General features: G+C 36.8%; 1 protein-coding gene across 9 annotated transcripts in view; it reads right to left on the minus strand.

The window, feature by feature from the left end:
- Positions 1–12,692, minus strand: part of TBC1D5 (TBC1 domain family member 5) — a 557,272-nt gene that overhangs the window by 134,564 nt on the left and 410,016 nt on the right. For all 9 annotated transcript variants that reach the window (XM_032259250.1, XM_032259280.1, XM_032259257.1 and 6 more), the window contains one exon: positions 10,736–10,878. In XM_032259250.1, coding sequence (XP_032115141.1) covers positions 10,736–10,878 — 143 coding nt within the window. The remainder of the gene's footprint in view (positions 1–10,735; positions 10,879–12,692) is intronic.

Consider the following 12,692-nt stretch of genomic DNA (forward strand, 5'->3'; position numbering starts at 1 on the left):
TAGAACTAGAAATACCATTTAACCCAGCAATCCCATTACTGGGTATATACCCAAAGAATTGTAAATCGTTCTATTATAAAGACACACACACACGTATATTTATTGCAGCACTGTTCACAATAGCAAAGACTTGGACCAACTCAAATGCTCATCAATGGTAGACTGGATAAAAAAAATGTGGCAAATATACACCATGGAATACTATGTAGCCATGAAAAAGAATGGTTCATGTCTTTTGCAGGGACATGGATGAAGCTGGAAACCACATTCTCAGCAAACTAACACAAGAAAAGAAAACCAAACATTGGATGTTCTCACTCATAAGTGGGAGTTGAACAATGAGAACACATGGACACAGGGAGGGGAACATAGCACACCAGGGACTGTTGGGGTGGCAGGGGTTGGGGGAGGGATAGCATTAGGATAAATACCTAATGTAGATGACGGGGTGATGGATGCAGCCAACTACCGTGGCATGTGTATACCTATGTAACAAACCTCTGCACATGTACCCCAGAACTTTACAGTATAATAAAAAAAAAATTAAGTCTGATTCATACATTTGACTCCCTTAATTTTTAATTGAAATGAAGAAGAACCACAGGTTGGGAATTAGTTTTATCTGAAAATAGACATTTATACATATACTTTATTTCATTGTGTTTTGTGATTTTTAATGCCTTAATCAAAAATATATATTGTCAGTAAAAATGGGTGAAGCACAGAAGGTATTTAAGAAAGGTTGACAGTACCTTCTTTTTTTGTGTTAGACTGTATTCATTCATTCAATATTTATATTAAACACCTGTTTCATTTAAAATAGAGTTAAGTTCTAAAGACATGAAAAGAAATTAAAAAATTTAAAAAATTAATTAAAATAATTAAAACAATCTCAACTTTCTCTCACATTCCAGTGGAAGAGAAACATAAGATTAACTGAAACCTATTGTAGGTTTCAAATAATAATTCAAATAATTAAACATAAGATTAATTCAAACCTATTGTAGGTTTCAAATACTAAGGGCTGTGACAACTCCTAAAATGGAAGACTTTAGGGTCAGTGAGGTGCCAGCCAACAATATGTGGAAGCAAATGAAGGCAGGATACTGGGTGGCTCCTTTGACAGAGGCACTAAGGAGAAATGGGATGTGTGGAAGGAGAAAAGTGGGTGGAGGTCTGATTTGTATATGAGGGAGCCACCAAGATGTCCTTCAGTAGGTGAATGAATAAACAATCTGTATTATATCTAAAAAATGGAATATTAGCATTAAAAATAAATGTGCCATCAAGCCATGAAAAGACACAGAGGAAACCTAACTGCATATTACTAAGCAAAAAAAAGTCAATGTGAAAAGGCTACATACTTCATTCATCTCACCATATGACATTCTGACAGTAAAAAGATCAGTAGTTTCCAGGAATTAGAGGGATATGAGGGAGGAATAGGCAGAACACAGAGGGTTTTTAGGATGTGTTCTGAGACCCCCAGTGGATACCTGAAACCTCAAATAGTATTCAGCCCTATATGTACTAAGCTTTTTCCTATACATACATTGCCTATGATAAAAGTTTAATTTATAATTCAAGCAATTTATAAATTATGATGAGATTAGCAATAATACCTAATAATAAAACAGAACAATTATAATGATATGCCAGCATTGCTACTCTTGAGCTTTAGGGCTTTAAGTAAAACAAGGGTTACTTGAACACAAGCACTGTGATACCACAACGGTCACATTGATAATCAAGATGGCTATTAAGTGCCTAATAGGCAGGTAGCTTATGCAGTGTGCATACACTGGACAAAAGGAAGATTCATGTGAGAGCAGAACACAGTGGGGTGACTACAGGTTTCATCATGCTACTCAGAATGGGATACAATTTAAAACTTACACATTTTTTTATTTCTGAAATTTTCCCATATTTGAATCTTGGTTGATATCAGATAATTGAACTTGTGGAAACTGAAACTGCAGATAAGGAGGGACTGCTGTATATTAGGATACTATAATGATGAATACATGTCATTATATACATTGATCCAAACACACAGAGTGTCTAACAAAAAGAGTGAACCCTACTGTATAACTATGAACTTGGGGCAATAATGCTGTAACAATACAGGTTTATTAACTGTAAAAAATGTATCATTTTGATGTGGGATGGTGATAGTGGGGGAGGCTATCGGTATCTGGGGGTGCGTATATGCAAACCGTATTTTCCACTTAGTTTTGTACTGAACCTAGGACCTTTCTTAAAATCCAACTCATTTTTTTTCTTTAAAGAAGACATTAAAAAAGAAACCCCAAATAACAGACAATTGCTATTATGGTATATCAGCCTTTGTTAATGCAACTTGAGAAGACTGTTAAACTAAGATATAAAAATAGTATAAATGGTGTTTGTAACAGGATACTTTAATATACACATCTGATATAATCATAAAAACAACTGACACCATTTTCTGTCTCAGAGGGAAGACAGCCAGTAGTCAGGAAGTGCTCAAAGCCTCCTTCAAAAATAAGACTATCAATTTGTGCTTCAATAAAACTTTGTGACATTACCATGAGGTTTAAAATTTGTAGTCACTGAAGTTAAGCAAAGCTTTTCCAGAAAAGACAAACACAATTTGCAGTTGAAATAAACTGCATTTTGACATCAATATGATGTTGAACATGCTGTTAACTAGAAAATAGAGAAACAGAAATTCTAGGTTAGGACAGAGGGAAACACTGTCAGACAGTGGCTGAAGAATAAGTAGAGATCTAAAATGAAATCAAAAGGAATAACATTTGAAATCACAGAGACCACAACTGCCATGCCACATGCCAGGCCAGAAAATGGCTAAAGAGATCCCAACCAAAAACAGGAAAATTATAGTAGAGTATTGTAACATGCTTAACTTACACTGGCTGAAAAAACAAGGCAGGAAGTGGGTAGAAGTGTCAAGAAGGAAACTTTTCTATTTATAGTGTTCAAAGAGAAAGCACATTTAAAAAGGCAATAAACATTTGAGAAATACTTTCTTTTTAAGAAAAACTAGGCTGAGCGAGGTGGTTCATGCCTGTAATTCCAGCACTTCAGGAGGCTGAGACGGGCAGATCAGCGGAGGTCAGGACTTCAAGACCAGCCTGGCCAACATAGCAAAACTCTGTCTCTACTTAAAACACAAAAATTAGCTGGGTGTGGTGGTGGGCCCCTGTAATCCCAGCTACTTGGGAGGCTGAGGCAGGAGAATCATTTGAACCTGGGAGGCAGGGGTTACAGTGAGCTGAAATCGCACCACTGCACTCCAGCCTCTGCAACAAGAGTGAAACTCTGTCTGAGAGAGAGAGAGAGAGAAAAAAAAAAAAAGGAGTCTATAAATAGATTTAATTAAAGTGTTTTAGCTATTAGTGCAATTTATAAGACAAATAAAAGGTATGTTATGTTTAAAATAGAGACTTTTTTGATACTTGTCAACGACAAAATACATAAAATCAATAAAAAATAGATGTGAAAATTTCGGCTACTTAATTTTTTTTTTTTTTTTAGATGGAGTCTCACTCTGTTGCCATGCTGGAGTGCAGTGGCGCCATCTCAGCTCACCGCAACCTCTGCCTCCCAGGTTCAAGCAATTCTCCTGCCTTAGCCTCCCCAGTAGCTGAGGCTACAGGCAAGTGCCACCGTGCCCATTGTATTTTTAGTAGAGACGGGTTTCACCATGTTGAGCGGGATGATCTCAATCTCTTGCTTTTGTGATCTGCCCACCTCGGCCTCCCAAAGTGCTGGGATTACAGGTCTGTGCCCGGCCCTCAGCTACTTAATTTTAAAAGTAGGCAATGCTTTCTTTGAAAAGGCTTTGCTGCAAATATATTGTCAAAGAGTTGAGTTGTTCTATGAATAAGACTAACACTTGTCTTCTTAGTAATCACAGCACACAAATCCACCCCTCCAAGGTCTCTATGGTAACTTTTGGCCTGGCATTGCCTCAAGTACTACATTAACTGAGCACATGAAGAGCTTCAGATGCTTTTAGAGATAGTAAAGAATTGTAATGTGGTTCTGGTGAACTACGGAAGTTCACAATCTAGTTGAGGAGATAGGACCGACGTCCACAGTAACTAAGGAAAAATGTAAAATAGAGTAGAACTAAGTGCTACACTGAGTGGTAGTGATTAGGATCTTATAGGACTGCAAGAATGTGAAATCAGTGTGAGCCAGAATAATAGGAAAGGTTTGGGAAAAAGGCTACCTGGCCCTAGGCCTGAAAATAGGAGTAAAATTTCGGTAGGTGGAGCGAGGGGAAGCAAGGAACACAAGAGAGACTTATAATATGCAATAAGTCAGTTAAAAAGTAGTGCGGTGTTGATGCTGCTCAAGAGATGTAAAAAAAAAAAAAGCAGTGTGGTTAGGGTGTGGCTATTCATAAACTATTACAGGAGTAACGGTTTAAGATTACTCTCACATTATTTTCTTATTGCTCAATTTTTCTTTCTGTATATAACTTTCATCCATAAAATTCAGCAAAGTAACAAAAACTGGGTAGCTTAAAAGAAAAGAAATTTACTGTTTCACAATTCTCAATGCTTAAAGTCCAAAATCAAAGTTTCCGTAGGATCATGCTCTGTCTGAAACTTGTAGGGGAGAATCCTCCTTGCCTCTCCTGCTTACGGTGTTAGCAGCATCTTTCTTTTTCTGAAGAGGGAGAATTTGTTTCCTATCTCTCTCCTAGCTTCTGGTAATGACTGAAAATCCTTGTAATTCCTTGCCTTGTAAAGGTATCAGTCCTGCCTCTGCTTCTGGTTGTCTTCACATGGCTTTCTTCTCCCTGTGAGCCTTCACATTGTTTTCCCTCTGTGCATGTCTGTGGCCAAATTTCCTTCTACTTATGAGAACACCATTTATATCGGATTAGTATGACCTCATCTTAACTAATATATTTGCAACAATCTATTCCCAAATTAGGTCATGTTCTGAGGTACTAGAAGTTAGGACTTCAATATATGTTTTGTGGGAGGAGATAAAATTCAACCCATAACAGGCTTTATTATATGTGCCTATAAAATCAATTTTGGATTAGATATAGTGAATCTTAACTATTTTTAAGGGCATGTATTCCTTTGACAAAGTGATGAAAACTGTAGACATCTGACCCAGACAAAGGCATACCTTGTACACAATATTTTGCACACTATCGGGATGATCATAGACCCTTTGATCCTCATCCACTGAATCTCTAGGAGACATGCACCCCAAGGAAAGAATGTCACCACGGAAGGAAGGCTTTTAGTTTCTCTCAGATGAAACATCCTCTGAGCATCCTACATATGTAGCTCCAAAAGAACATATATAATGCTCAGAGCCTGGTACAGTGGTGTTAAGATTTCTTGAATGACTGAGACTGAAACTACTGAGTGTAACTGAACATTCCTACTCTGGAAGCCCCAGAAAGTCCTCATGAGTCAGAATCCACTGGCGTGAAATAAAAACTTGATACTAATGACGTATTTGGAAAGCTGGGGCTGGCAAATTCCTCCTTCCTCCCAGTTCTTGACCATAGCCAAAAATATAAACCCCTGTAATTAGTACTGACCTCCCATGCAACTCTGTCCAATCCAGTTCTCCGTCCCTTTTTTTCTGCTGCTCCCCTCTTTCTCAATCCTTTTCTCTAGAGAACAATGTCTTTCCCACTAAGCCTCACCCTCCGAGAGTCACTGCTGCCTCTGCAACCTCCAGATGTGAGGTGAAGGACCACCTTGCTCCTTGATTCTGCTTCCAAACTATTGCTTCCTATGATTCCATAAAACCCCCTCTTCCTTTGAAGTTCACGCCATGCCACTATGCCTCTATCATGTCCCTTTATCACTGTCATCTATGTACCATATACTGGTAAATACTGGTTGAATGGTTAACTCTGAATAATTGACTGGTTCAATAAAAGCTGTTTTCTTGGTCACTCTTTTTATTTGAGGCTATGGTGCCAGGCTCGTTACATTTCTTTCTATACCTTTTCCTAGTAGGATCCTTGGTGAAATGTCCATGGAGAACTAAACAGAAACTCCAGTTTCCTCACAAACCCTTGGTCTTCTAAGTGACTTAAATTTCCCTTCACCTACTTCAACCATACAAATCAAATCTAGAACTGCTCTATGTCTGACCACAGCTTTGTATGCATTTAGCTGTCTCATGCCCTACCTCACCCAATCCCTTGATACAATTTTCCCTAATCTTTCCCTGGCTGTACTTCCCTCTTTATACATCTTAAACCACTATTTTAAAATACACTCAACACTCTCCACCCTCTTGTCTCCCTTCAGTCCTGCCTAATTCATTTGGAAGCAGGCCTAACTGGATCACAGTCTACTTTTTTTTTGAGGCCTTGTGCCACTTCCAGTGCTTCTCTCTGTAGGATCTTCGATAGCTACACGTGGCTTTCCTTGGCTCTCGATGAGCTATCTTTATCACATCTCCAAGTCATTTCCCAAAAACCACTAACCCTACTCTGCCTCATTCACAGTGGATGACCTCGCTTCCTCCTTTATGGAATTCGTCCATTTTCTGCCTTCTCTACCTATGAACTGGATTACTTGTGAAAGTACTCTAGTGCTTTCTTCCTGGATCAGCACCAGCTTCTCATTCCTGTTCCACAGCCAGTCTTCCATAGGACTCCAGAACCCAGTTCTCTTCTTCTGCCTCTAGGTCCTGTTTCCTCAATTATTTTACTCAAAAAATAATTTTCTGGAGGTTTACTATGCCTTGGGACCAACTCTAGATGCTGGTGTATGGGAGGGAAACCAAGACAGACAAAATCCTGACTCTCACTGGGGAACAGGGATAGGGGTGGGTGTGAAGAACAGACAATAAACAAGCGAAAGCTTCAAAACATGATATTTTCTCTTTTCATAGATCCATAGAGCTCTCTTTTTTTTAGACAGGGTCTTGCTCTGTCACCCACGCTCTGGAGTGCAGTGGCACGATCATGGCTTATTGCAGCCTTGACCTCCTGGGCTCAAATGATTCTCCCACTTAAGCCTTGTGAGTAGCTGGGACTACAGGCACAAGCCAATACACCCAGCTAATTTTTATTTTTTGTAGAAATGGGGCTTCACTACATGTCCCAGACTGGTCTCAAACTCCTAGGCTCAAGCAATTCTCCTGCCCTGCCCTCCCGAAGTTCTGGGATTACAGTTGTGAGCCACCATGCCTGGCCTTTCATAGATCTAATTCATGGAACAGGATTGGGAAAGCTAGTGCTGATTCTTGAAGTAGAAATTCAGGTTGGTTTGAGAAGTAAACCGCTCCACCAGTTCTGCCCTGCCACCCATGGCTAAAGACAGCCATCCAACCTTCCTCGCCCCTGCATTGTTCTCTAGCTACATCTTTCTTCCTTACTTAGCTGACATTTAAAGATGACTCCATACATGCTGCCTTCATTTTTTTTTATTTAGTTATCTTTTCAGTTGAAAAAGTAATACATGTATTAAAAACAACAACAACAAAACAACAAAAAACTGAAGAAAAGACTACTGTACTTCTTAACTGTCTGTTCGCTCTTTAACCCACCATAATCTAGCTTCTGCTCAACCAGTCCACTGAATCCACTCTGGCAAAGGTATCCAATGACTGTCCTTTCACAGTGCCAAACATTAGTGGACTTTTCTCACCTTGTATTACCCCCTAGAAGCTTTCACTTGTTATAACACAAGTTAAGGTCTTATTTGGCTTTTTCTCCTCTGGTGCCTCTTAAATGCTGATGTTAAACCCAGAGTTTCACCTTTGCCCATGTTCTCTTTCCATATGTACCCACCTTATGTAATAGGACCATATAATTTTTATGATCCTAATGTGATCTCTTTGAGAGTGAAAAAGGACAAATAATTACTATTCTGGGATAACAGGTGTAAACCAAGACTATCCCAAACAATCTTTGATATATAGTCACCCTTTGCTTTGGAGGTGGCATCAATGGTTTTTTTTAACAAACACCTGTTAATCATTTGCAAAATTAAATCTGTAGCCTTGATATTGACATTTAACTTTGTTATAATTTCTTACAAATATCTCAAACTCAGCAAAGTCAAACCCAGTTAATTATTAACATTCCTAAAATTTCTTAATCCTTGTATTTTCTATCCAAGTTATAAATATTACCCAGTCGCTCATACCTCCAAGCTAGGGATTCTTCTAGCTTCTATTTCTCCCTCTCCTATCACATTTAATCGCTAAATCACGGAAATTTTAGCTCTAAATAGTTCTCTGATCCACTGCTTTTCTCCTGAACTACCATCATGACTATTATCTGATGCCCTTGCTCTTGTCTCCTTCAACTCCATCTTCCACATTGCTGCTAAATTGACCGCAGAGTGATCACATTTCTGCTTTGGACATTTCATTAGCTCCCTACCAATTACCATAGAAAGACTGTCATCATGACACTCTTGTTTCTTTCTTTAGTCTCATAACCTGCTGCTCATCTCTCTCTCCCTTTGTACTCTAATAACCAAACAGCTTGTAGAAACACATTCATATACATATCCCTAATAAACTGTTTTTCACTTGCAGGACTTTGTTCATGCTGTTCCTTCTGCCTAGTAAGCAGATCCTCTTATTTGGCTTGCCAACACCTGCACAATTTTCTCTATTCACTCACGGCAGCCCAGCAGGAAGCGAGGTGCCTCTCCTTAAGTTTCACACTACCTGTCCACATCCCAGCTATAGCACCAAGTATGTTCATTTGAAATTATTTATGTCAGTCTTCCCTAGTAGTTGGTAAGCTTTCTGAGGACAGGAGCAGTGATCTGCAAATACCTGACAAATATTCATTCTATCTTTAGGATATCTTATCCACTGTTATAAACTTAACAACAAAATTAAAATAAGTTGGACTAAATATTGAAACAAATAAATAACTTCATTACTTCTGTATGTTTCCACATTTTATAAAGTCATCAGTAAAAAGATATAAAATGTGTAAGGACTTCAGCTGCCAAAAATTTTGCCATGTTTTATAAAATGATAAAAGTAGGTCTTAGGATAGGAGACAGGATGATTAAATTAAAAATATATAGTAGTAATGTGCCAAAGTTAAAAAAGAACAAATTGTAAACTGTTTACAATTACAGAAAATCACAATACTTTTCAGCAGTTGTTTGATTTGGAAAGTTTTGCAAAAATATTATCCAAAGCATTTTTTTTCTACAAGAGGTTTCTCGTTCCTTTTATTATTTATATTAAAAAATACAACTTAGAGATTAGTATTGAATATCATAAAACCCAGTATCCATCAAATCTACTCAGATATTTTTCTCTACTTTCCCAATGTCTCCTCTTATGACTTTCATGTTCTTAAATGATTAGATCTGGCTCAGAAGGAAGAAACTTTCACTTTGTCTGTCAAAACCTAAACTATTTGACCTTCGAGGCATAGAACAAAATCTACAATTTTTGGATAAAATGTGGTGTTCCTGTCACTTATTTAAGTAATTTTGGGAAATTAAAAAAAAGTATAATCTAAAATTTTAAAGAAAATTAGTGTTACCAGAGGCATAACAAGAGCATCTGGCACAACTAGTATTCAATGAACAAATAAAGAGAACCACATAACAGTTTAACAGTCACAATTATAAATGCCTCTAATTAGTATATGTTCTTCTGACAAAGTCTTACTTTATGTTAGCTTCCTATTTCCTAATTCAATCACATAATTTTGTGCAATTTTTCCTAATTATATTTTGGCTTAGAAGTTTTATTATGTGAATTTTTGGTTACTTCTCTGAGATGGAAAACAATATGAGGTATTTTGAAATTTCAAATACATACTGAGAGGCAGAGTGCAGTGGCTGACACCTGTATAATCCCAGCATTTTGGGAGGCCGAGGGGGGCAGATCACGAGGTCAGGAGATTGAGACCAGCCTGGCTAACATGATGAAACGCTGCCTCTACTAAAAATACAAAAAATTAGCTGGGCATGGTGGCACACACCTGTAGTCCCAGCTACTTGGGAGACTGAGGCAGGAGAATCGCTTGAACCCGAGGCGGAGGTTGCAGTGAGCTGAGATTGTGCCACTGCACTCTAGCCTGGGCAACAGAGCCAGCAAGACTCTGTCTCAAAAAATAAAATAAAATAAAATACACACTGACATTTTCTTGTAGCTAAGGACTATGAGACTATTTGAAAGGGCTAGGCACTGGCTTTCTGGCTACTGCAGGCACCCTAACATAGATCTGAGGAGATGGGAACACATCTACAATTCAGCACTATATTGAGAAATATATTTTTCTAAAATATAACTGGGAGAAAGTTAAAATACCTTTAAATGTAATATTTTTTTATTAGCAAGATGTTGATATTATAAAAATAATTCCACTCTCCTGATAAACATCCTTGAATATTCCCTACCTGTCAGAAGGTGGAGCTCTAAACATATCTCAAATACTGGCTTTTACATATGCATTTCATAACTGTGTGTAACAACGAGATTAAAGCAGGAGTAAAGTCTTCAGAAAAATGGTTCTGAAGAACATTCTAATTCTCCCAGGATAAAATAACTCACATCTCCCAGTGTGTACACAGTTAACCAACAAAAGAGATGTTTAGTATGTTCCTTTGAAATTTCAGTATATTACCCTACTATAAAACTTGAGGTACATGTAAATCAAATAATAAAACACCCAGTCTATTTAAAAGGCAAAACATTTTAAAAAATCTGGAGTACCTAGTAAAATGTAGGCAAGGTCATTAACACTTACAAGCATCTCGGATGTAGAGTAACATGGCTACGAAGATATAATCTACCAAACCCAGGCTGAGGCCGTCTGCAAACAAGGCATCCCAGACCACCAGAAGGTCCTGTAGGGGGAACTCTCGTCCAAACAGCAGGCGCACCCACCTTCTGGAAAGAAACAAAACAAAAATTCAGAAGACAGTACTTTTGAGAGTAATGTGGAGAGTGATCATTTTCTGAAGTAACTGCGAAAAACTATTAACTGAACACAGTGAGCAAATATTATATATCAAAAATATATAGTAAGATCTACATTTTAAGCTTTCAAATGAATTTTATAATTGTATAACTAGGCCATAATCATTAAATGCTATTATATACACAAGTATTACATTTGAAAAAAGTCAAAATCTTTCATATTTAACAGAAATCACAAATTTCCAAAAGGTGAAGAGAAAATGAATGTTTAGTACTCTCGTAGTTGCTTTCACAGGTAAGGTTGTAAGTTAAAAATAAAATTTTCCAAAATTTCATGATCTCTACTGATTTTCTGTGGTTGTTAATTCCTTTTTGCAAATATTTATATGACAAATCCTATACAGACTTGGAAAACTGCATTCTCACATCTCGCTTCTATTTAAAATAATTCATTTTAAAATTAAGTGTGGGAAAAAGCCAGCAGATACCTATTTTTTTGGTCAAGCACAGGTAGTTATTTTAAACGTAAGATACAGTCATACTAAATTTTTTTTAGCTTTGCAACAGATATACCTGATCGATAAGGCTATCTTTCTAGGAGTGCTTTTCAAACTTATTTCTATTACCTTGAAAATAAATATGCCACAGAGTAAACATAAGCAGCTAATAAGAATACCAAGCAACATCTGTATATAATTGTACATCATAGTGACACTTTAGACTTTCTATAAATGCTATTCATATCTAATTCTTATAAGAAAAAAATTGATGTTTTTATTTATTTAACTTCTAATTTTATATAACATGGCTACAATTTCCTTAAATAAGTCTTTTTCTAAGGACTTCAGCTAGAATTCTACGTGATTCTAGCACATAGCAAAGAATTAAAAATTCTAAATTTCTAGTATCATCAAATTGTATAGAATAAAACAAATTCTTTAAAAAATTATGAGATGTTACTTCTGTGTAAAATTAGAAACCAAATATAACCATCTGTGGGGTTAAAGAAAGGCAAAATAAATTCAAGTACTTTCCTCAGAGTAATATATTTAAGGAGGAATTAAAGATGTGGCAATATACTCTATACTCACAAATATGTATCATAGCTTATTAGGAACTATGTGATTGAACACTTAAGTTTTTTTAATTCACATTACCAAATTAACCAATAGAATAATTAGATTATATTTTCAACTTCATCAATTACTCAGTTTTTCAGTATAAAAAATTTAAATGCCCAATATTTATCTTTTAAAAAATGTTATAGTATCTCATCATTTTTATCTGCCTTTCAATTTTTATTCCACTGCTATTAATAAAATGGGGGTGATTAACACGCATTTTTTTTGGTCTAATATGACAGTGTTTACATGGCTTACGGAAAAAAACAACTTCTCCACACATGTCTAATTCTTTCAAATTATATAAACTAATATTTACTATTCCAAGAAGTACAAAAACATCTCTAAATTAAATAGGCTGCTATTCTTAATTACAAAGAATTAACTAATCTTGCAAAGAGTATCAGGGGAATCAGAGATGGGCACAGCAAAAAAGTACATGAACTAAACCATTTTGGGCCCTTGTTCAAAGGATTTTTAACGGATACAAATGTTTGCATTCAAACATTTAGAGTGTGGTTACAGTTATTTGGCTGCCACAACTGCAAGAAAAATCCATCAATGAGGAAAATGGATGATGGTTAATACACAACTACAGTTAAGAATACAACGTTTCGCCGGGCGCGGTGGCTCAAGCCTGTAATCCCAGCACTTTGGGAGGCC

This window comes from Sapajus apella, unplaced genomic scaffold (genome assembly GCF_009761245.1).
Source record: "Sapajus apella isolate SASKATOON/1434 unplaced genomic scaffold, GSC_monkey_1.0 scaffold4, whole genome shotgun sequence".
Classification (NCBI taxonomy): domain Eukaryota; kingdom Metazoa; phylum Chordata; class Mammalia; order Primates; family Cebidae; genus Sapajus; species Sapajus apella.